Source organism: Phragmites australis, chromosome 13 (assembly GCF_958298935.1).
Source record: "Phragmites australis chromosome 13, lpPhrAust1.1, whole genome shotgun sequence".
In the NCBI taxonomy this organism is placed as follows: domain Eukaryota; kingdom Viridiplantae; phylum Streptophyta; class Magnoliopsida; order Poales; family Poaceae; genus Phragmites; species Phragmites australis.
Window position 1 is genome coordinate 28,281,851 of NC_084933.1, and position 23,551 is coordinate 28,305,401.

General features: G+C 41.0%; 3 protein-coding genes and 1 long non-coding RNA gene across 8 annotated transcripts; 2 read left to right on the forward strand and 2 right to left on the reverse strand.

Moving 5' to 3' along the window:
• Nucleotides 1-526: 526 nt before the first annotated feature.
• On the reverse strand, nt 527-8,341 carry LOC133889795 (uncharacterized). Its single transcript, XR_009903933.1, has 4 exons — nt 7,984-8,341; nt 5,921-5,996; nt 3,122-3,237; nt 527-1,310 (listed from the first exon to the last, which is right to left on the reverse strand). It is a non-coding gene; the product is annotated as an uncharacterized LOC133889795 (long non-coding RNA).
• On the forward strand, nt 1,982-5,388 carry LOC133889793 (uncharacterized). The gene is made up of 6 exons (XM_062330270.1): nt 1,982-2,149; nt 3,141-3,303; nt 3,388-4,035; nt 4,161-4,605; nt 4,736-4,817; nt 4,961-5,388. The coding sequence occupies exons 1-6, from the start codon at nt 2,117-2,119 to the stop codon at nt 5,174-5,176; spliced, it is 1,587 nt and encodes a 528-aa protein (XP_062186254.1). The 5' UTR covers nt 1,982-2,116; the 3' UTR covers nt 5,177-5,388.
• Nucleotides 8,342-10,839: 2,498 nt separating the features above from the next.
• LOC133889356 (uncharacterized) lies at nt 10,840-19,882 on the forward strand. Of its 5 annotated transcripts, XM_062329884.1 has the most exons (22): nt 10,840-11,196; nt 11,301-11,550; nt 11,651-11,791; nt 12,421-12,572; nt 12,654-12,757; nt 12,863-12,949; nt 13,048-13,123; nt 13,236-13,310; nt 13,428-13,481; nt 13,932-13,991; nt 14,212-14,328; nt 15,090-15,184; nt 15,319-15,521; nt 15,629-15,726; nt 15,993-16,096; nt 16,162-16,327; nt 16,421-16,543; nt 17,145-17,224; nt 18,059-18,200; nt 18,364-18,393; nt 18,509-18,579; nt 18,672-19,882. In XM_062329884.1, the coding sequence occupies exons 4-22, from the start codon at nt 12,534-12,536 to the stop codon at nt 19,300-19,302; spliced, it is 2,355 nt and encodes a 784-aa protein (XP_062185868.1). In that variant the 5' UTR covers nt 10,840-11,196; nt 11,301-11,550; nt 11,651-11,791; nt 12,421-12,533; the 3' UTR covers nt 19,303-19,882. The 5 variants fall into 5 exon arrangements, with proteins under 5 accessions (XP_062185868.1, XP_062185867.1, XP_062185869.1 ...); XM_062329883.1 differs by lacking the exons at nt 11,301-11,550; nt 11,651-11,791 and adding an exon at nt 12,260-12,336; XM_062329885.1 differs by lacking the exons at nt 11,301-11,550; nt 11,651-11,791 and having other exon boundaries at nt 12,412-12,572.
• Nucleotides 19,883-20,485: 603 nt separating this feature from the next.
• Nucleotides 20,486-21,470, reverse strand: LOC133889358 (protein NOI4-like). The gene is made up of 2 exons (XM_062329887.1): nt 21,390-21,470; nt 20,486-20,835 (listed from the first exon to the last, which is right to left on the reverse strand). Exons 1-2 carry the CDS (start codon nt 21,396-21,398, stop codon nt 20,566-20,568), a joined length of 279 nt encoding a protein of 92 aa, XP_062185871.1. The 5' UTR covers nt 21,399-21,470; the 3' UTR covers nt 20,486-20,565.
• Between the last annotated feature and the right edge of the window lie 2,081 nt (nt 21,471-23,551).

Sequence of the window (23,551 nt, forward strand, 5' to 3'; positions counted from 1 at the left end):
GAGATTGAGAGTGAGAGCTTTGAACTCATGACCTCAACCAGACTAATCAGACTAATCAGGTCTCATGAACGGATGGACCATACACTCATAACTCGATCTCATCAAGCTGATTCTTAAGCACCCTTGCTGATACCGACCATGCACCTTGGCCACCAGTTGTGCATTTGGTTGAAAGTTGAAATACGAGGTTGAATAGCATATAACTATCTATATTTTGTTGAATGAGGTATTCTAATTTTTTATTTGATAATATGGATAGGACGATCTAATTTTTTACTTGAACGGATATAAATTAGATAGAGTTAGTCAAAATTTTATGAGTCCTGTCATGTATTTAGTTTTTTTTATTATCAAAATATAATTATTTGAGATCTTATTTTGTTAATTTAATTGCAATGAATATAATTGTATCGCAGATCTGATAAACGGTTTACGAGATAATATCATTTAAAATATGCTAAAAAAATATATTTACTCTAACCAACCAAAATATACCACATCAGCACATCCAAAACATAGATAACTCCGTCTAACCAATTTCATAGAATAAATTCATTCAACATCTGAGAAGAATATTCATCTTAAATGACCATTCAATCCAATTTACCATCCAATCAAACACCTTAAAAAAATTAAATAATCATCCCTATCTATACATGTCCCAACCAAACACACTCCAAGTTGGACCACAGTTTTAAGGCTACCAGTGAGTACCAATCTTGAAGCCAATAAATGGTCACAAGGCCACAGTACAACAAATCAAACAGCAAATTCAATGAGCTAGAGACTTGGTGCTAGTACGAGTGTAGGACTCGATGCATAAGCTTAAAAAAAGTGAAGATCGGCCGATGTCCAAATTTTTCTACCAGTACATGGTGAATCCATACACATGAACCTTGGCCAGTCACAAAATCCCAGTGAGGTCAGTGGCAGCAGTATCCAGTAACCAACTTACGTACGGCGCCCGCGAGAACAACTTTGGTCAAAATTTGCAAATGGCGAAGCGGGTACAAGACAAAAGTATATTCAATTGTTCATACCCGCTGACAGCATCCAACCAAGTCTTGTGAGTTGTGACGCTGGATATGAGAGGATAGGGCGACGTGAGTGAGCGAATGATGATGTGAGATGGGCCGGTGAAAAGGCCAGGACTTGAGCCATAAAATATTTTCTGAGAGGCACCACGCTGACACAGAAAGATGTGGCGGTGTAGCAGCAGTCTCCCTCCCCATCCCTCTGTGCTGTAATTGATCTGAGTGGGAAGGACTGCTTGCCTGCAGGGGTAGGGTTCCAGTCCAGCCTAGGGACCTCTGTTTGACCACCATAGTTTTTACAACCAAAAGGAATAATATTAGCTTTGGAATATGGAGTGTTAAAGGTGCACACATCTCCAGAAGAGCTTAAATTTCTTAATCTTCGTTGTTATAGTATAATACTAATGTGCAGAAGGATAACTTTGCGTGATAGGAAAAAGCTTATGTGATTTTCTGATAAAGGCCGGGTCTGTAAAGAGGATGAAAAGTTTCTGTACAGAGCAAGAAGTCGTCTAAGGTTGTTGGTACGACTCGTATTTGCACATGTATGCGTTTCTAGGGTAGTACTTGGAGCATCAAAGCGATTCTCTTAGGCTACGATCCCTTCATCTATGGGTTTTTTTCACTTTAGGGTTTATAAAGGTTTTTTATGGTTATTATCAAAAAAGATTTTTAAGGTTATTTTTTAATGATTTTTTTTTTACGAATTCATTCAAAAGAAAATTGTTAGAAATAAAAGAAAATAAAAAGAAGAAAAACGAGAAGAAAAAATAGAAAGAGAAGAAAATGAAAGAAATATAGTTAGGATCATCTTATAGCCAGCCAGCTTTACTCATGGGATGAGATATTTGTAAGGAGAACAAAGTAAAAGTTTCTGGGGCACTTGGAAAGAAATTTCTCACGGCCAGAGAGACTGACTTGTGGACTCCTGTCTAGTAGTAGCTCCGAAGAACTAAAAAGCACGAGACATGTCATCGTGTCCTTAGATCTCAGCTATACAGTCCCACTGCTCTGGCTTTCTCCCCTCTCACTCCTCACTCCCCCTTCCTCACTGGCCGCTCTCACCCACCCAGCAAGGAAGAATGGAGTACGAGAGGATTCATCAGAAAGCCCAGGTACGCGCTCTGTGCAAGCTGCAAGCCAGTGCGGTAGCTCATTATCGTGGTTATAGGACGATTCAGTCCGAATTGTATTCATAAATCGAATGTTTACCGACTAAACTCAAATTTAAAATTATTTTTTTAAAAAAATTAACGAAATTCGAACGGTTTTTACCTCATTCTATCGAATTACTGTGTGGTTACCACTTTCGAACGATTTTCGGAGGTAAAACGCATTTGTAAACCTTGCTTGCTGGTCGCTCAATTTGCTTCGTCGTTCTTCAAGTGAGGGCCTACTTTATTTTGTTGCTATAGATGTGATTTCTTGCCTTTGTTGCCAAGTTTTTCTTTCGCTTCTTTAGAAGATTATTTTTCCTCGTGCCCATTTAGGTAGTACTCTGTAGGAATGTTCTGTTTCATTTCAAGTTAGTCTCTTGGAGTTCTTAGGATGTAAGATTGACACTCCTATGAGACAACTTGAGAAAAAAGTGGGCAAACCTTGAAATGATATAAGATTAATACAATGTTCCTGGTTTAGAGAGTTACCAGTCAATCTTTTTTCTCAGGCGAAGTGAAGCTACGTCCCAAGTCCAACGCTAAATACACAGTTCTATATAGGAAAAGATCCTTTCTTTCCAGGTAGTCGAGACCTATCTAGAATACTCATTCTGAAAAATTTGGTGTCGATTACAGTACATCCTAGTTTTTTGCATGGTAAAGGTGATGATTTCACTATTTTGCAGCATTTTCCTTACAATTTGTTCCTGGCTGAGAAATAGCAGTACCCTTTCCACTAAACTCTGGAATGGCTAACATCTTCTAGTTCTACGGAGTACTAAGATGCCCTTTTGGGGTTCACTAATTGTCTAACATATTTGCCATGTTTTTTGTGCGATAATCACCATCTTAAATTGCAATATCTTACAAATTAGAGCTTTCATGGAGATTTTGTTTTTGAACTAAAAGATTTCATGGAGAATGACTTACAGCTTTGAGGTTCCCGCAGGCTGGTGCTCTTTCTCCAACAAAGCTAAGGATGAAGCTTCTGGGAGCCCACAATCGAGTGAGGGTCATCACCAACAACTCATCGTCGCGAACATCACCTGCAAAAAACACCGAGACATCACAAGCGCAGAACAGGCTATTAGTCTGTGATGTTCTTGAAGAAGGTACGAGCAAATTGGCCATTGATTTGATAACTTGCCACCTTTCCTGGCCAAGTCAATCACACATCCTTTTTGTTCTACGAACAGTTTCAGACAGCTCTGATGGCTCCAAACGCCCTTCAGCAATTAACCAAACTGAAGCTGTAGAAAAGGATTCAGCATTGGATAGCAATAAAGTCCTGAACACATCCAAGAGTTCGGTTCCCCAACCAGCATCAAGCAGCAACTCAAGCATGATACACCCAGTGAGAACTGTGGAAGAAGACAGTAATGACTGTGATAGTGGGCTTGACAATGCTAGCGCCAGTAGCTTTGAGTTCCATGGAGGTGAGAGGGCCGTGACGCAGAATCCAGCGGTGGGATATTTCTCTAGACAGACTTCCTCCAAGTGGAATGATGCAGAGAAATGGATTGTGAACCGGCAGAATGTTAATCAGAACATCTCCAAGGGCACAGCACAGAACCAGACTGCAAACCAGATGAATTCTGCTGCTTCCAGGGGTGTCATCGTACCCAAAAATTTTGGCCGCCCTGTGCAGAACTTGAAAAGAGTGAATCCAGCTTATTCTGCTTCACGAAGCATATTAGAGAGGTTATCTTTTGCTTCGCATCAGCCAAAGCTGGTTAGGCATGCAGATGTCTTTCCAGTTAATAATGCTAGTGCCACCTCAGAGTATCACAAGGCAAATGATACAGGTTCATCAATTGCAGTGAAGCCCTGCAACGATCCAAAAGGTAACTTCTTCGCCTAATTAGCCAGAAACGCACGAAATTGTGACATTAAACAAGTATAACATATTGACGCTAAACTTTATCTGTCTTCAAAACTTATTTTAACCTGTGTGAATTGTCGCATGCAGCTATTCCTACAGTTCAGTCAGTGTCCGTCAGAGATGTGGGCACAGAAATGACTCCGATACCTAGTCAGGAACCTTCAAGGACTGGAACTCCACTTGGGTCAATGACACCAACACGAAGCCCTAATTGCTCGATACCATCAACTCCTATAGGAGGGAGGTCAATAGCATCACCTGGAGAGGACAACACAGATGATGGTCCATATTTCAACAGAAAAGGTGACACAAATGAGTTGTTAGACACTGAAATGAGGCTTAAGACAAGGAAAGAAATTGCTGCCCTTGGTATACAGCTAGGAAAGATGAACATTGCTACATGGGCCAGCAAAGAAGAGCTAGAACTAGTCTCGGCAGCACCGAGCATTGCTGATTTGGAGCAGATGAGGAAGGAATATGCTGCCCGTGCTGCATCATATGAGGAGGCAGAAACTTCTAAACATACAGCAAGGTATTATTCAGTCTGAATATTTGATCGTTCTTGTTGGTTTCATCTGTTATTGAGTTACAAAGAGAAACAAAAAAATCTTGTAAATTTAGTTTTGTTCATCTCATCATGTTATGGAGATTGTATTCCTCAGATTCAAGAAGGAAGAGGTGAAGATTGAAGTTTGGGAGAGTCGTCAAAGAGCAAAAATTGAATCCAAAATGAGAAGAATAGAGGTAGATTTCCACTTTGCATTTTCATCCTCAGTGCACTTGGCTTTCTTTGCATCAACAAAAATATTCTTACTCAAATTTTGAATGCAGTCTACTCTTGCATATCTAGTAATATGCTAGTAACACTGAAAATCACTTTGTTCCAGGAACATGCAGAGAGAATGAGAAGTGAGGCCATGGCAAAGATGGCTGAAAAGTTAGAGATGACACGCCACCTGGCCGAAGAGAAACGAGCCTCGGCCAATGCCAGGATGAACCAGCAGGCAACAATTGCAGTTCAGAAGGCCGAGAAGATTCGCCGGACAGGACGAATTCCAGGATCAAATATCATATGCTGCTGTAGCTGCTTCTGTGAACCTTAGTATATGTTTAATGACAACTATGTTTAATATAGCGGTGGGAAATCTAAACTCCACCCTATATAAATCAGCATTCCTTGATTTTAGTATGAAAAAGGGAGTGCCTGATTAGGTATTCAGATGTAAAACACATTCTTGGTTGCCATGTACATTCCAGTGTTTTATCTTGTTGAAGTGTAAAAAGTACGCGGTTAATTGTTGGTCAATGACGGACAAGTCCTCAATCAGTAAAAGGTGGAGACGACGAGCAGTGGTTGACCACAGCTACGGGGTAGAACCACAACAGTGAGGCTGTGTCCGCAAAAGCTTTTGACTAATTAGCTGAGTTAATTTTCTTCTTTCCTTTTGTTCTCAGACTATGTGACAGCTAATATCTGATGATTCTAGCTGCAGGTCATGACATGCCTCTCGGGTCTAGTCATGACCCCAGAACCTAAGGAGCTCAGGCAATTCAAGCCGTTAATTGATCGATAAACATCATTTTATCACAGCGGAGAATACATGGTGGCCTACAAAGGTAAAGACTTGAATCCTTTTTTCTCCACTGTGTTAATTCTGCAATGCTCAGTCTCTGAATACGTCATAAAAATCATAAACGCAGTGAACAGTGCACTGAGTAGAAAATCTCGTTGGCCAAATCAGAAATGAGACGAAAGGACCAAAAAGCAAAAAGCGACGAGGAAAAAGTGCAATGAAAGCTTTTAAAAGGCCAGCAAATGGGCTCGCTTTCAGCGACGAAGAAGCTACCTCCACGGTTCAAAACAGAGTAGCCAGCAATCAGTGGATGCACAGTTCAAATTTCCGTTTCGTAATCCATCCAGTACTGCAAACACAGCTGAAACAAATCAGTATCGAATCTTTCAAGCAGCTGAAACATATTTGTAACGAGGTGGTGAAGATAAGGAAAGTTACATTCTGTCTTATCAATATAAAAGGAGCAAAGCTGAACTATTTTGTACCAAATCTGATCAAGAACCTTTCAGCATTTCAGTAAGACGCCATATTGATAGACACCAGTTAACAAAAGTGTAAAATGTTTCGCACAAACTGGGGTCTGGAAAGCCCTGAATGAGGCTCCAAGTGCTCCCAGTTTGACTGAATTGTGCCTGGTAGTCCTGACACGTCCACAAGACTGTCCCACTGACATAGAGTAGAGCATTGATTATTCGAACAGAGAATATGCTTACGGAACTATGCTCAGTTGGAGAGCTCTCGTTCAACCCTGGCAAGAATGAAACAAGGCATAAACCTCCAAATGTAGCTGATAGGGTAGGACTTGATCAGCTCACTGTGGTTCCAACTTTTCAGAGATTGGAGCCCCCCTCTTCCCGTCAACAAAAAAGATTGGAGGACCCCTCTACATACCATGATAGTATTACTTTGCTGAACATTAGACTAAAACAGTAAAGTCTGCATATGGAACTTACAACTTTACATTACCAACTTGAGTTATAATATGTTCTCTCAAAAAAAAAAAACTTGAGTTATATATATCAAAACACAAATCTTCCGGGCGATAGCTATTGCATGGATAACCAGCACTTGTCTTAGGGCATGTTTGGTTTGTGTCTAACCTTATCACGTCTAAGTTTAGTCACGTCATAGATTTTTAGGCAATTGTTTGGTTGACTGTTACAATTATGGTAAACCATACTTTGTTAGCACCTAACTCACACGTTATACACTCAGTATCTTTACTAAATTTACTACGCTTGTGACTAAGAATTTGTTTGTCACACTTTTTGTAGCAAGCCACATTTGACTAAGGTTAGACATGTCAAGGTTAGACATGAACTAAACATGCCCTTAATCCCGAACTTTATTAGGAAACTATACTTGCATACACAACATAACTAGTATTTTTTTTTAAAGGAACAACATAACTAGTACAGTACTCGGATAGCTTACATCCAACTCAGACAAAGTAATAAAGCGGCACATCGAAGTTTCACACATCAAATTTGCAACTATGAACAGCTTAAAGCATTATTGCGCCTCGAAAACAAGTGTTGACATGCACACTAACATGATCACTTACCCGCGCATAGGCACCAGCAAAGTATGACTGGTCGAGGACAAATTTAACTTGCAGGGTCTAATCAGCTTATCGTGATTAAGCTTTTGCACATGGCATAAACCCCCTGTTCTGCATTCCAATTGTCGGATCGAGCACATGAAAGCTCATCAGAAGTACAGGCGTCACAAGCAGTGGCTGGATAGCCATGTCTAAATGCTATAAAAAAGAAGTATAAATTACAGACAACAGCACAATATATTGTCACTAAAATCTGCAGTTCGTGTCATTCTGACTGCTCGTATCCAGATAAGGGAAAATTAATCATATGACTTTGGTAATATATCCTAAGTTGATCATCTTTTGATCATATATCCTATAGGGACTAGTTCATAATAAAATTTTGTATCATTTAAGAGATGTGAAGGATAGACTTTGTTATAAACTAAGTACTTGCGACACATTTGACCAAAGATGATCACCTTAGAATATATTATCAAAGTCACAACAACTTTCCGACATATGATCAAATTTCCCCCAGATCAACGACCAAAGCGACGCTTGCCAAAGTAGCAGATAGCACATCAAATTCTCAATTGCGCAGGTTGTGGCATTCTGATCACTTGGATGAAAGTCTCAAAAACACAGACCATCTAACTCTATGAGAAGCTTGTAAAATTCGCAGTGGAGGTGAAAATTGCACACTAAATCCCACCCTTAGTTGACAAAATCTCACCGCAAAAGCACCCAACAGCGCGCGAATGGACGAAGCGGCTCGAGGGAAGGCAAGGGTTACCGTGATTTGAGGGGAAACGTGAAGATTTCAGAGACATTTTTCCACGACTAGCTCGATCATCTGGAATAATTTTGGGGGCCGTCCGGGTGGATTGCGCGTCCGCGACGAACAAAAACTGGGCAACGGGCGCCGCCTCCACCTCGACCTCCACTGCCTGTTCCTTCCCCCTCCCCTCGGCAGCCGTCCAAGAGCGAGTCCGATAGCTGCTCCTGGACGTGTCGCCAACCAGAGGCCGCCCGCTGCAGGCGTACTACCTGCACCGGCGCGCGCACTCTCCGCTTCGTGCCGCCGCCGCCGGTCTGGCTCGCCGTCGAAAACGCAACTCCTCGGGCGGTCGAGCCGACTGAAATTTCCGAATCGCCCCCGGTGCATTTGCAAACGCAAGTGGTATCTTTTTCATCTAATAAATAAAAACGCAAGTATCTTCTGTTGTTCGTATTTACAGTGCAGCCCTTCAAAGTCTCTCGCGGCTCATGCTTACGAACTTTTGAAATATAATTTTCCCCTCTCCAAACAGGCCTTTATTTAGCCAAACTTTTATGGCCACGCTGAAAAATCTTGAAAAGATTTTCAAATGTGCATCAATGCTTTTATGTGAATACACGTGAATAAATTTTGAGGTCATGACTTCATGTTGGAGGTCGTATGGGCCTTGGGATGTAATTAAGTGGTCTCTCCATAACAGAGGTAGTGACCATGTTTGGCCTCAAGTACAATCATAATGGAGAGCTGCAAACTACTAATCACCGGTCCACTCTCTCCTACATGGTGTCTATGCATAAAGATTAATTTCTTTTCTCTTGAAGCATTCTGGATGTACAAGGTGCTTGGCTTGTTGCAACATGCTACACCTGCTCAATCAATGTTTGGGTTACAAGGTGCATGTTGTGAATTATATATCAGTGTATCTTTAGATGTAAGTTGTGGTTTTTGGTACTATAAAGAGAAATCAATAAAATACTTGTTCGCATGGGAATTTTATGTTACACATATCATGTAAGAAAGATGCTTTAATCCCATGTTTAACAACTAAGATAATGCTGCAGCCTACTCTTGCTCTTTGCAAAGTCATGTAGCCATGGGAGCGCAAATCTAATATATCTCAAGATTGGCACTGAAATTAATTCGAGCAATACATAAAAGAATTATTCCATAATTAGAACTCATTTGGAATGCATGATTAGAAATGAATAGTAAAAACACGAAAATATGATAGGGAGACATGTGGAAAACATATGATTGGAAAACAGAGAAAAAATTTCAAAGTTGGTGTTTGGGTAAGCGTAGGAAAAACACAGGAATCTACTCGATCTTATGTGATGAGAAGAGAAAAAGAGCTCAAAGTGGATTCTTTTTTCCTATACTTTTTCTGTGAAAACGAGCACACAAAGGAAAATTTCGTTTGTGTTTATTCATATGAACCAAACAGATAAGTAATGAGCGCAAAGTAAAATTTCTTATTTTTATAGTTTTCCTGTATTTTTCCTACAAACTATATGGGCCCTTAGGAGGAAAATCAGTAAGACCTGGAGTTTGCTCAGATCGTTTCAGGTTAATACTCTATTTGACATGGATCCTAGTTGCGTTTTTTCCATGACTAAACCACTTGGCGTCTTATGTGATAAGAACTGATTGCTGAAAAATTGTGCCGTTCCATTCTTTTGAGATGAGATCATCTAATGCTGCAGAATAATCAAAGTGTCAACAGCCTTTTCAGGTTGCGCACCACAAGTTCTTCATCGAGAGTTGTGATTAGAGAAGAATGTGCGGCAGAGGCAGAGCAGCCAAGAACAAAGCCGCGGTGGTGACAAGAGGTTGCGGTGGCGGAAGCAACTTTGTGGCTTTGTTGTGTTTGGTTTTCACACGAGATTTTATAAGTAGATAAAGAAAAATAAGTTAAGTAAAATCATATTTATTCAAAAGAAGAGTGTTTATTTAGTTGTATTCGTCTAAGTAGTTTGAACCGAATATCTATTTAGTTAACTAAATTTGAGGTCGTATGTGTGGATATAAAAATTAAGATTACGATTGTTTAATCATACGAAGATAGTTTTATAATATTGATAATTGAGCCCTCCTATACGAATGAATGTAGAGCCTGCATCTAGATCAGACTCTGAACTTCTCTTTTAGATCAAGATGATATCGTATATTTATATTTACCGAGTTAGAACCGTAGTTTTAGACAAACAAATACGTTTCTTTCATAAATTATATGCATATATGAGATCAGACGATAAGAAATCCAAACAACCAAATACACCATTTCTATCCTGCGTAGTGCATACAGTACAGAACACATGAACCTCTGCCCACTGGGGCCCGATGAATTCATGGCCCAGCGAGGCAGTGTCTGGAAAATCGCTTGAACAACCCGGTAATAGCTGCACGTACGGCAAGCGGGTAACTGTAGCCGGACTGAATCCTGCTAGATCGAATCTCGAGTGCCAGTGCGCCTCGGCAACACTCCGCTGACACTTCGACCCCATCATTTGGACCCACATCCAGTGGGCAGACTACGTGCATCTACAGCTGTGCCCAGACGCGGGCCGGTAGGAACTCTCTGCCCCGACTCTTGCCACGTCATGAATGAATATCTAAAATACACCGAGCACGCCTCTCTAACATAAGACTTCCACTGCAAGGGGGTCCCGCAAAGTTCTGCCCCCACCCAACAGTTACACATAGGACGGCCAAGGTACCAGAGAGTAGCTGTAGCACACCTCTTCGGGCAAATCTCCAGCGCCACCGAGAAATTCAAACCGGTCTCACTAGCTTCGCGGTCCTACTCGTCCTGGCCCCACTGACAAGAGAGCGAAACCGTATATACCCGCACCTGGAGGTCCTGGACGGAGGCTCCCACACAGTCCAGCTCCCCATGCCGCATCGAGACGAAAGCTTCATAGATTATTCTCCCCAAAGTCTCTCCCTGCCTCTCCTCCATCTCGCGATCGAACCCGCGCCCTCCTCTTCCTTCCCTCGCCTCCGCGCCCTCCCCTCCTCCCACTCCTCATCTCGCGATTAGCGAATTCTAGGGTTTCGCGGCGGCCACCTGGATCCAGCTCGACAAAGCGAGCTCCTCTAAAGCTTCGGATCGCGCGAGTGAACACTGCTCACCCCCAGTTCTCCCTCCGCCTCCGCCGCCGCCACGACGACGACGAGGAGCTGCTGTGCCTGGGGTTGGAGCCTCCGCCGCCTCGTCGTTGACCACAGGTGAGGGACTCAGCTCCTTCCTCGAGTTCCCAGCTGCTGCTGCTGCCGTCAGCTATCTACTCACCCGGTTCGATCGCGTCGTGCTGTGATTTGATATGTCGGAGATGGAGGTTTGCGGCGGAGCTGGCATGTGCATCTGGGAGCTAGTAGGGAAGTGATGTCGTTTGTGTTTGTGCTTTTGCTTTTTTTCCGTGTGCGGGTGAGTGGGGGCGGCCGTGTGTTGCTGTGTCAGTCGTCGCTTTATTTGTCTCGCTTTGTGGATTGGTGCTTGCGGAGCTGGAAGCTCGTAGGATTGCTTTGCTTATTTAACCGGTAGAACTTTGGAGGCGAGAGACTGGAGACAGGATAGGTGGGGTAAGCGTTCGTGTGCCTTTTTGTGTTGTCTTCCGAGCTTGATGTGATCGGTTCCTTATTATGTAGTCTGCTGATTCGATAGTAGCTGTGTGAATATCAGACTCATGGTGGATGGTTCGCTAATTGGTGGCTGACTGGCTGTCGTACACCTGATTGAAGATTTCGAGGCAGGAGATTCGGGGAATGCGTTTTTTAATGCAAATTTGTTGTTTATATTCTGATGTTACAACGATTTGCTTGGGTAAGGATGCAATCGAAACTGAGTTTGCTGTTGTTTTGGTTACTTTGCTTCTTGTGAGAATCAGTGTTTGTCAGGGTTAGAGTTGTTTATTTGGATGATATATAGTGTTAAACACAACCTATTCACCTTTTTGGGAGTTCCTTCGGTTTAGGGGTTTGGTTTTAGGGCTTCCAGGGTGTGTTTACATGGAATACCTCAAGTTCTAAGGGTGTTTTGGAATGTTCTTGAAGTTTGATTTTTTTTTTTTAACTTTATGTGACGTATTGATGAAGTGGGTGTGGGTTAACTTTTTGGGTGGGTTCGTAAATGTTCTGTGTTAGCCACTCTAGTAACCATCAAATACGCTTTGATTCAAACACTGTTTCTAGGCTTTTTCCATGTTATAAGTTCTTGCAGTAGAAATATATTCTCGTGTTATGGAGCAGAATGCTGATGGGGAAGGGTTGGTTATGTGGGCAATGTGCCCAGATGGTCAATCATAATTTTTTTCAGGTCTCCGCGCTAAAATACAAGCAGACAATTTCTATAGTGGCAGATAGTGGCCAGTGGGTAGTTTTTAGTGTGTAAAAGATATGGTTCATACCAAAGCTCCATTTATTCAATGATGAAGCTGAAATCAGTTATTTCAGGACATGGCCCGAAGTCTGAAATCAGCACACGATGCGGATATCTGAGCCCTAAATCTGCTTCGTTTGTGAGATTGTGACAGTGCCAAATACGGACGGAATTGTCACTCTGCAAGATGTTTTGGCACGTGCCTGGACTCTCCGCTGCATCACCTGTGAGTGCTTGCACTTTGATTGTTGCATCTTATTTTAGGGTACAATGTTTTATTAACTGGACATCGTGCTATTTCTTTCAGGTGGATACTATTTTGGACAAGGAAAATTTTAAGTTGGAGGATCTTCTTGATGAGGATGAAATAATCCAGGAGTGCAAAGCACTGAATAGCCGCCTAATAAATTTGTACTGTTTCTTTTTTAGAGAACTGTTTCATTATGGTTGTCTTTTTCCCTAGATCAGTTCTAAATTATTTGTTAGTAAAATATCCATTTTATCTGGTTATTGCAGTTTGCGAGACAAGGTTCAAGTGGAGCAATTGCTCCGCTACATTGTAGAAGAGGCACCTGAAGATGCAGAAAAGAAAAGGATATTTAGGTATGGCACTTAGAAGGCTAACTGAGGTTGAATAAAACTCATTTTGTGCAGTTTCCTAACGCGGAATTTATTCAACACCATGAAATGCCACTGTGCAGATTTCCTTTTATAGCTTGTGAAATATTTACTTGTGAGGTGGATGTCATCATGAAGACATTAGTGGAGGATGAAGATGTATGTTTTAGTTTTAATCTTTTTATTGCCTTGATGCCATACTGTAATTACTGTTCTTCTGGTATGGTGTAAGTTTTCTTTTGCAACTGATAAAGTCGTGATCTATGTGCAGCTCATGGATTTACTTTTCTCCTTCCTGAAACCTGACCACCCTCATGGTACATTATCGGCTGGTTACTTTGCCAAGGTACTTTTAGGCAGCTTTTAACTTCGGGGGAAAAAATCTCAGTCTGGATTATCAAATGGTATTTTTCTCATTCTTATACTGACATTTTAAATGGTCATGACCTTATTGGTTTTGCAGGTAGTGATTTGCTTGATGCTGAGGCAGACACTCCCACTTGTTAGTTACGTGCAGGTTTGTGTAGTTCTAGTGTCATTTGTCAGCTCTTTTATTGTTCTTCTGGTTCTATTTGATTCACTGATGTCCCATCGTAGCTATTCTCCCTGCTCATGATTCGGTATGCAGAAAATAATGCTTGTTGTGCTGTATAAGTCAATATATTTTTAATATTCTTTTTTTGGGGTGGTGTGGGGGCAGTAGCTATTATAGCTAACCTCCGCTAGAGTCCAGCTGGTGTTCAAATCATGAACTTGGCATCTGGTGGTATAACCAAACACTACTGACCCTTTTCTGGGAACCTAAACTGTACTTCTGGATGGCTTTTACATCCATGTAATGTCTACAGCTGTTGGAGGTCTAAACATCTGTAAAGCCTTTTCTATATCTCATTCTTATCCTGTGTGCTGTATCTAGAATTAGCACTCGAGTATGTAATAACTATTCGCTGTTGTATTCCTTCTCCAGGGCCATCCTGAAATAGTTAGCCAGCTTGTGGATCTTATTGGGATTACTTCTATCATGGAGGTCAGATTCCTTTAAAACTTTACTATAATTGTAAATTTTATTTTAATCAAAGGAAAAGTTGTGGCACCAAAAAAATATCATTGTCTGTGATGCTGACTAATAAGGGCTTTGCCTATGCCAGTGGTACACTCAGTGGTATTTTTGAAAACGTACTTTTCTGATGCAGTGATTTAAAATGTCCCAGTTTCAATAGTTTGATTTCTGTTGGTGTGTAATGCAGGTTTTGATTCGCTTAATTGGTGCTGATGAAACTATGTATTCAAGTTATGCGGATTCTATGCAGTGGTTGGATGACGTAAAAGTCCTTGAGATGATTGTTGACAAGTTCAGCACATCAGTAAGAACTAAAGATTGCCTTTTAAAATCTAACCTTTTCTGACATAAAATCTAACCTTGTCAGTTATCCACTTATCCTGCCTATTGTTTCAAACTATTCTAAAATTGTATCTGCTGATATTTGTAATGAAATGACGTTGAAAAGTTATTGCTCAACTATAGCCCTCATCATGCTACTCAGAAAGCAAATGCATGCTCTTAGCACAATAAGAGCTCTATTATAACTTTATGTTGTTTCTGGGTAAACTTGCACTGCTGCCAGTGCCAGGTTGGAATCAATGGATGAGTTGAAAAGCTAGCCTTTTGGATATAATTGACTTGGCAAAGCAAGATAAGTCCTGTCCAAAAGAAGATTCACTTGAAATCTGAAGTGTTTCTTTCTAGCAGAAACAAGGTCACATCTTTTTCCAGACCAGTGGCGTGAATACGGTTATCCATTACATTTTTTTGATCGGGTGTTTTCACCCTTGCTCACGCCAGGGTTCGAACCCAGATCGCGAGGAGCGCCCTCTGGTGCCTTACCACCGCATTCTCATATTGGTGGCGGTTATCCATTACATTAGCTTGGTTAGAACTCTCTAATCCGAACCAATATGACTTTGAAAGCCCTTGTTAGCAGTCCGATCTCCTCAGGATGTGATATACTGTGGTCCATTTTCTGGTTCTCATTCACGTGGTTGTTGAGTAACTGTACTTGCAGATCAAATTTTCCTGGTAATTTATGCTTTTATGGTCAACACGATTTTTTATCTTCTATTGCAGGATTCTCCTGAGGTTCATGCAAATGCTGCTGAAATCCTTTGTGCAATAACTAGATATGCCCCTCCAGCACTTGCTGCAAAGATTTCCTGCCCAAGGTGCTTTCGAGTTGCACACTCTTTTATTGTACTACTGTTTGAATATGTCAAGATTTGTATAGTCTAAGGGCTTTGTCTTTTCAATCCGATATTCAGCATGGTTCTGGGCATTCTTTTTTACTTATCATTTGCAGCTTTGTGGGAAGATTATTTCAACATGCTTTTGAAGCTTCAAGGCCTAAATCGGTGCTGGTCCACTCATTGTCAGTGTGCATATCTTTGTTAGATCCTAAGAGACTTGTATCGGCTTCCTACCAGGCTTTCCATAGTCAGTTAAGCCATGGAACACTGGTCACTGCAAGTCCAGAAACAGTTAATGGCATGCTGGATAGCCTAGGTTAGTGGTTGTTTACTCTGTTAAATCCTTGTATCTTTCCATATGGAGAGTCATCATAGCTACAGTCTTCTAAAGTGTCCTTTATGTTCTTATCTATGATATTTCAGGTGATTTGTTGAAGCTGTTGGATGTTTCATCTGCTGAAAATGTTCTCCCAACAACATATGGAAGCTTACAACCTCCTCTTGGGAAGCATCGCTTGAAGGTACACAGTGTTTGGTTTTGTAATGACTTGCTGATTGGAATACTCATGAAATGAATAGCGACTAGTGCTTGAAGTGCTTGACACTAGACATCTGACATAGTGTTGGTTTACACATACTCTTTTCCTAGAAAATTATCAAGAATTGATTGCTTTACCAAAAAACTGGTGCTATTTGTTTCTTCGATTGTAGTTTATAGAATAATTTTTCAGTGATCGCTTCAATTCTTCTTCATTATTGTTGAGGTTTTTTTTTTTTTTTTTTTCAGATTGTCAAGTTCATCTCTGTTCTACTATCAATTGGTAGTGAAGCTGCTGAAATGCGACTGATCCATCTAGGAGCAATCAAGCGTGCTATAGATCTATTTTTTGAGTAAGTTAGACTTTAGAATCTGCTTCTCAAAAATTTGCCAGAAAGCTGACATACTTCATCATCAGGTACCCGTTTAACAACTTTTTGCACCATCATGTGGAGAACATCATCGGGTCTTGTTTAGAAAGTAAGCAAGATCACCTGATTGGGCATGTTCTTGATGAGTGTAAACTTGTTACGAGAATTCTGGAAGCAGAGAAGTACTCTGCCCTGTCACCAGATTTAACTAAGGTTAAAAAAGTTACCTTACTGCTTCCATTCTTTAACTGTCGATTAGTTTCTTTATTTTCATCCTTATGTATTGTCCTATTATTTTTCTGGCAGCATACATTATCTTCAGAGGGAAAATCTCCACCAAGGATTGGAATTGTTGGTCATATGACGCGCATAGCTAACAAGCTCATTCAGCTAGCCAACTCCAACATCACAGTCCAATCACATTTGCAGGTTTAAATTTGATTATCATTATCTAGATGAATGCGCTGCAACTATTTACATTCCTGACATGTTACTGGGTTTACTAGTCATTACTGGTCACTTACTAGTTATCCGATAGATCCCTACTACAATGGTCAGCAGGAAATAATATAGCGCCTAAAATTCTTTGTTTATTTTCCCTATCTCGATTCTGTGGCCTGCTTTGACCGAATGAACGTCGTGTGAAGTCACTAGAGTTTGTGTGATATTACCCCTGCAGCTCTTCGATGGCAAATTTTGTCCTTGGAAATCTTGATAGATGCAAGTTAAATTCCTCTGCAGATAATACAAGATAATGTGTAGACCCAATGTAGCTCAACTGCAATACCTATTGTAACTAATCATTATGTAAGTCGAAAGAATGTGCATGTTAAGGTTCGACACATTGAGATCTTCAGATTTCAGAGACACCTCATGTGCTAACTACCATGCTTGTTGTGGGCTGTGTAATCTTTATTGCTTCATCTTCCATATAGAAGTTCATTCTCTAAAAAACTGCTCATGTGATTCTGCTTTTGATGACATAACCAGCAGCCAACTTTATGTGATACCTTTAATTTTGTTGTAGCAGAATTCTGGTTGGATCGAGTGGCATGCCAGTATCCTAACAAAGCGTAATGCATTAGAAAATGTTTACCAATGGGCTTGTGGGTAAGTATACCCTTTTCATGTTGTATCTTGTGCAAGTTTTTTGGTGGAACTTTATTTTGAATTCTCCTTTTACTCGTGTTGTTTCTTCCTCATGGATCATAACGGCTGCACTCTACTGACAGCAAATGGTATTAGTCAGTGTGATTGCTTTAAGAAATATTGCACATATGTTCACTACATCAGTGCTGCTTTGATATCCAAAAGTGCATCATGCATTTGCCCCTCATTTCTTGCTGGATTTGGAAGGAAGTCAAGGAGCTATAGTCAATAATTGTTGGTCCAAAGTAACCAGCCATTAGCCACCCGTTACCTCCCTATGCTATAAATAATGAGTGATATAATTTCTATTGAGCTCCAAAACATCATCTTTTCTACTGCTTCATAGGGCTGTAACGCTGTATATATTCGTATAGAGTGCCGAAAATTTGAAGTATTATATTTGGACAAATGACTTATTTAATGATTATTTATAATTTTATATATGAAACTTGTAGTTTACTTAGTTATTCCAAGAAAATTTCTGCGATGGTACCATTACATGAAAGAACATGTGATGTTTTAGGGTTTTCCTCATTGTGGAAGAACCGCTAGGCCCAGTTGTGGCCAAACTTCTGCCCCAGTAGGACATTAGGCATTGATGCCATAGTTCTAACATCTATCAATTCGTTAATATTTTAAAAGGGCAGACTATATGTCATGCATGTTTGCATAAACTATATGGAGTTACTGCAGACTTCAGCTGCTGTGTTTTACTTATCTTTCTTTGCTATGTGTCCTGCATTTACTGGGAACAAAGATCATATGCTAAATTCTGTGCTGCTTCTCTGGTTATAGTCGACCAACATCACTGCAGGATCGTGGTAGGGAGAGTGATGATGAAGACTTCCGAGATAGGGACTACGATGTGGCTGCACTTGCTAGTAATTTAAGCCAGGCATTTAAATATGGTATATACAGTAATGAGGATATTGATGAGGTCAGTATTTTCTTGTTCAACAGAATTCTTACTGCTAAGGTGTAGGTTGTATAGCCAGTTGAACTAGAATTGATTAGTCCTGTTGTTTTGGCTACTTTTGCAAGACATTCACAACATTCAGTCTTACTTGATAAGTAACTTTTTGATGGTATGATACATGCAGGCCCAAGTATCACTCGAGCGGGATGATGAGGTATATTCATATTTGTTTGTTTAGATTCACTGCATCATTTTGAACTATCCATCAACCTGACAAGATCGTATTTCCTGATACGTGATTGTCTCTCTGACTATACTATCTGTTGCAGGATGTATATTTTGATGATGAATCTGCAGAGGTAGTAATCTCCTCTCTTCGCCTTGGAGACGAACAAGACAGGTTTATTCTTGTCTATCTGCTTTGGCTACTCTTCTTGATAAGCACATTTGATGTTTACAACAAAATCGACTAATTAAGAATATCCTTTGCAGTAGCTCTCTCTTTACAAATTCCAATTGGTTTGCGCTTGACGAGGACAAAGCATTGAATGATGATCCGGTTAGCTCAGAAGCTTCTCCATCCCCAAATTCAGAGAAATCTTCACCAAAATTGGATGACGAGACTGATGAAGTCATTCTTGGCGAAGTTATAGATGACACAAAAGGTTCTGAACCACCTTTACCAGTCTCTAACAAGGACTCAAATGAAGAGTCTGGTCACACAGTCTTGACAAATGGCCCTGTTGATAAGTTGGAAGATGACATCAGGCCACCCACTCCTGATGTGAAAGAGAGTCAACCTGAGTGTGTCGAATGGAGGGAGGAGGAAGCTGAACCTGGTGATGTTGCTGAGAAGGATAGTGCCGTTTCTAATTTTGAGGTTGGAAGTGAGAAGCATCTGAAGGCCACCGATGTTGTTATGCCTGGTGAGGCCAAATATGAAGAGGAAAAGGAGAATGATAATGCGTTTGGATCTTCATCGCCGGAGGCCACTGCAGAAGCGTTACCACTTTCACCTGATGATAATTCAATCAAGCATCCTGAACCAGTCGATGACAGTACTGTTTTGGAGTCTCCAGTGGACGAACAAAATCACGAGAAAGATGAAAAACAGGGGGAATGAAATGAATTTAGGGCAGCAGAGTTTCGTTCACATGATGATGGATGGCATATGATGGTGGACGTGCAGGGTGCTTGAACCATTCTTGTTGTACAAACAGTTCGAGGGCCATATGTGGATATTTTTCTATACAGTTCGCTAAGATGATCCCCACATGCACCTTACAGAGCCTCAAAGATTCAACTTATCTCATGGAGCTGCTTAGGTTTGATTTGTATCATAATTTATTGGAGGTGTGCTGTTGCTGTGCCAGTGCCTGCAGTTTGCTGGCTACATTGTGGCACAAAATTCTGAAAATAGTCAGCCTTTTTGTTCTCAACCAATAGTGGAGGTTCTGCTTGTGTCACCGTGGTAAATAACTGATTTGGTGATATCTGGTTCCGACGCATGTCAATTACTGTAGGTGGTGCTATGTGTATGAAAATTTTGACCCGATTCCAGTCAGTCGATTGTTGTTATATTCAGAAACTATTCCTTTCAATGAACTATAAACACAAGATAACTCCTATTTTTTCCAGGTATTTAATGCATAAATTCATTTTTTATGTATATTTTTGTTATCTTAAGACCAGTTTATAGCTTATCCTGTTTCCTCCCTTTGAATTGAAATGTTCTCTTGTATGTCAGATGAATGACGTAAGCTGTACTTTACATATAGTTATTGAACCTATAATAATTAGTTCAAATTTGAATGTGGAGCTAAATGCATGAAAGAAACTTGGGTTGCAGCAGAAAATTTCTGGTGATTAGTGAATGATTAGAACGATGCTGGTCAGATTTCAGTGTATTTAAAAGTTGGCAGTGTTGCAATTTTGCTAGCCTGCTAGGTGATCTTCGCGATTGATGGCAAATTTTTTTCTTCAAGTACATTGATACTTAATAGTTATTCGTGACCAGTAGAAACAAGGCGACCTGCAAATACAGAGGCCTGAAACCAAAAGATGCAATGAACATTTGCAACCGGCGAAAAGCAGCTGAACAGTGTTCAATCACAAGACATTTTGTTCATTTGTTTAGCCCCTTCTGTTCCTCGGTACAAATGAGTTAAAACAAGGCGAACGAACACCATGAAAGTTTTCCATGTGTTCCCCGGCGCTCCCGTCCAATGTTCACTTCTGGCGAGGCACAATTCACGGCCTCTCTTTTATCTCCAGCAGCGGCAGCAGCGAGTTAGAATCAACAGGTACAGAAGAACCACTTCTTCTGCAAATTGAAATAAACCAAAGCTCCATGCGTCAGCGCCCGGAAGAACTGCGCACACTATTCTTACCAGGCTATCGGTATGGATACCTTGACGCGTTTGGGCGGCGTATACTGGTAGCTGTCGCTGGATTTGAAATCGGGCCTGTATCCACCGGCGCCGGCGCCGGCGCCGCCGTTGTTCCTAAAGGCCGGCGGAATGCCCGCCTGCGCGTGCCCGGGGCCGGTCGTCTTCTTGTCGTCGCGGGCTTTCTGGAATATGACGGTGAAGCCCTCGGCCGACGCCGGATTCTTCACGTCCCACTCCCCAAACTTGGGCAGCGGCCGCCCCTTGTCCTGCATGCATGCATGTCGCAGCGAGCCACGTCAATCGCAACGGGCAAAGATTATCAGGCATGAACGATGCTACGTGTTTATGGCTTATGGCTAAGTAAGTGTTTTAAAAAAATGTTAAACATCTATATAAAAATTCTAATTTTCAATGTAAATAAAGATCTTATGTGTTTAAATATAACTAACTATCTTGTTAGGATTAATATAAGCAGTGATGCTTAAATAAGCACAGTGTCCTCTGTCTAAACGTATATGCCAGTGTAGTTGAAAAAAACCCTAGTTTTTTTTTTCTTCTACAATCACCTTCTTTAAGCATCTCATTGTACTGCTCTTATAGTCATGGAACCGATGAGAATGAGACGAGCAGGTCCTATCGGGAATGGCTGAATTTGCGACGGCGCAATGCAAAAACGTTTTGGATCAATTCACCTGGTACGCAACGCACGATTCGAGAAGGAAGCGGGGATGCATTTGGAGGGCAATGCAACCGGCCAATCTAGCACGCGTGACAGGAAGGAAAACGGAAAGCATGCAGGTAGAGAGGTAGAGGAGAATACCGTCGTCATGGCCGAGAGGGAGCTAGCCCGCGCGGACGAACTCGACGCCCGGCCGGCCGCCGGGGACGGGAGAGAAGAGAGGTGGGGGGAAACGACGTAGCCAACAGGAGAAGCGGTGATAAATATAGACGGGAGGGGGTGGCCAGGAGGGGGGACGCCCCAGTTTATACAGGGAGGTGCCGGTTTTCCTCCGAAAGAAGAGGAGGAAGGCTCAGTTCGTTGATGAACAACGTGTCCCTGCGAGAACGATCAAAGATTCAGAGGATGCGCCCGCCGTTCGTATCTTCCCCGCGCCGCGGCTAGTCCTCCGGTACCATGAACTATAGTCCGGTAGTCCTCCGTTACTCTCATTTCACCAACAATAGTAACGGTGAGAACGAGCCGTACCTCGGTTGGTCAGCCGTTGGCTCAGGTGTGAGCGTTGTCACCCGAGTTCGATTTCTAGGATCGGACCTGGGGCCTCAGCAGGGGTTTATCCCTAAGTTGCTTGCCGGATAGGTTCCGGACATAACATAGAGTACGTACACACGTATATGTTAAGTAGAATGTACGTGTGATAGGTAGAATGTGTGTACTCACATACTGAGTGTCTATGACCCTCTAATGTACCTTTAATATATGGTTAATACGTGTATGTATGTGCATACTTCGAGTAAAAGTGTGATGTGTGAATCGTGTACATTCTTGGTTGTAACTAGATTAAAAAACAACCAATAGTATGTGCGTACGTGGAGCATAAGACGCTTCATCTAGAGGGTTGTGGAGGATGGCAAATACTGCCATCTTTTGGAAGGCTTCCGTTTCTTACAAAATTGGAGCCGAGAAATATGCGAAAAGTAGTACAAGTATCAGTTCCTTCATTGGAGGAGCTGGTGTTGATTAAAATGCCAAGGTTGGAGAGTTGTTCGTGCAATTTCGCGAGGGGCTTGAACTCTAGTTTAAGGGTAGTGAAGATTCAGAGACGTAGTGTACTTAAGGCCTTTCTCCTCTTAGAGAGCTGCGAAAAATTTGAAATCGAGCTGAAGTCGTGGTCGGGGATTTCAATTTAGTTTAATAATTTTTTTCACGAGCAAAAAGACTGAAATTCGTGAAATTTCGTTCAAATTTTGGTTATTTTTCACCATCTGCTCCGTAGGTCCTACACGTCTGACTTTTTTCCCGAAATTAGATATTTCCTTCTCCTTAGTAATTTTTGAAATTCATAAATTTTCACCGAGGTGATGTTCCTACCGCTGCAACACTGCCCACGAATGGAGAAATCACGTACAAGTATAGATAACTTGCAAATAAAAGTTGATTTTTCTCTTATTAAACACAACACCATTTCTATATAAACACAATGACCAATAAAATATTGTCGTCGCTACCATTAATTTGGCTTGCCATTGCCTACTAATCCCACCAAATCAGTTACCAAACATATTTGGAACACTTCTCAGCAGATATAAGTTAGAGGCCATTTGAATGATAAACTATACAAATCTTGCAAAGTGACAATAACGAAGATATGCTTAATCGTCTCATTTTCATGACAAAAATAATACTTTTGACTTCTTGTAATTTCCTTTTGAAGAGATTATCCTTCATTAGAAGAACCATTTTGTGAAGGTACCAATGATTTTTTTTTATTTTTAATGGTATCTTTATTCTCTAGAATTTCTTGCTTCTTCTTGGCTCTTCATTATTTATGAGTGCCCAGTAAAGCAACTACACCAAAAAAATTTCAAATTTGTTCATCTTCCATTGAAATTTGTCGGGTTCTTATGTTAGATTGATGTTGATAAGGTAAGAAAACAAATTGTTCCACGCTATCAATTTAGGTCCGCTCAGGTCCCTGTGAAAAGCAATATTTGGTGGAAAGTATTGTAGAATGTTGGCTATTGTGTCTTATTTGTTACAATAAATGTTATATAAGAAAATATATTGATTTCTCAAAGACGAATTATCTAACCAAATAACTTCCCAAAATCTGATTTGTGAGTCATCTTTAACGATAAAGGTACCAAAGCGAAATAGGTGTCACTTCACCTTCATTAAATCCTACCTAAAAATGAGAATCTCTAGCTTTCCAGTTAGCTTGTGATAGCGATTTTAAAACTAAGTATTTATTTCGAATGAGGTTCTGTCAAACTCCATCTCAGACTCCAATTTAAATATCCATT

Excerpts from the sequence above, each read along its gene's own strand:
- LOC133889793 (XM_062330270.1), top strand. The coding sequence starts at position 2,117 with ATGGAGTACGAGAGGATTCATCAGAAAGCCCAG. Across the intron at positions 3,304-3,387 it reads CTGTGATGTTCTTGAAGAAG|TTTCAGACAGCTCTGATGGC; the intron begins GTACGAGCAAAT and ends TTCTACGAACAG. Across the intron at positions 4,606-4,735 it reads ACTTCTAAACATACAGCAAG|ATTCAAGAAGGAAGAGGTGA; the intron begins GTATTATTCAGT and ends TGTATTCCTCAG.
- LOC133889356 (XM_062329884.1), top strand. The coding sequence starts at position 12,534 with ATGTTTTGGCACGTGCCTGGACTCTCCGCTGCATCACCT. Across the intron at positions 12,573-12,653 it reads GACTCTCCGCTGCATCACCT|GTGGATACTATTTTGGACAA; the intron begins GTGAGTGCTTGC and ends TATTTCTTTCAG. Across the intron at positions 13,311-13,427 it reads CGGCTGGTTACTTTGCCAAG|GTAGTGATTTGCTTGATGCT; the intron begins GTACTTTTAGGC and ends TTGGTTTTGCAG.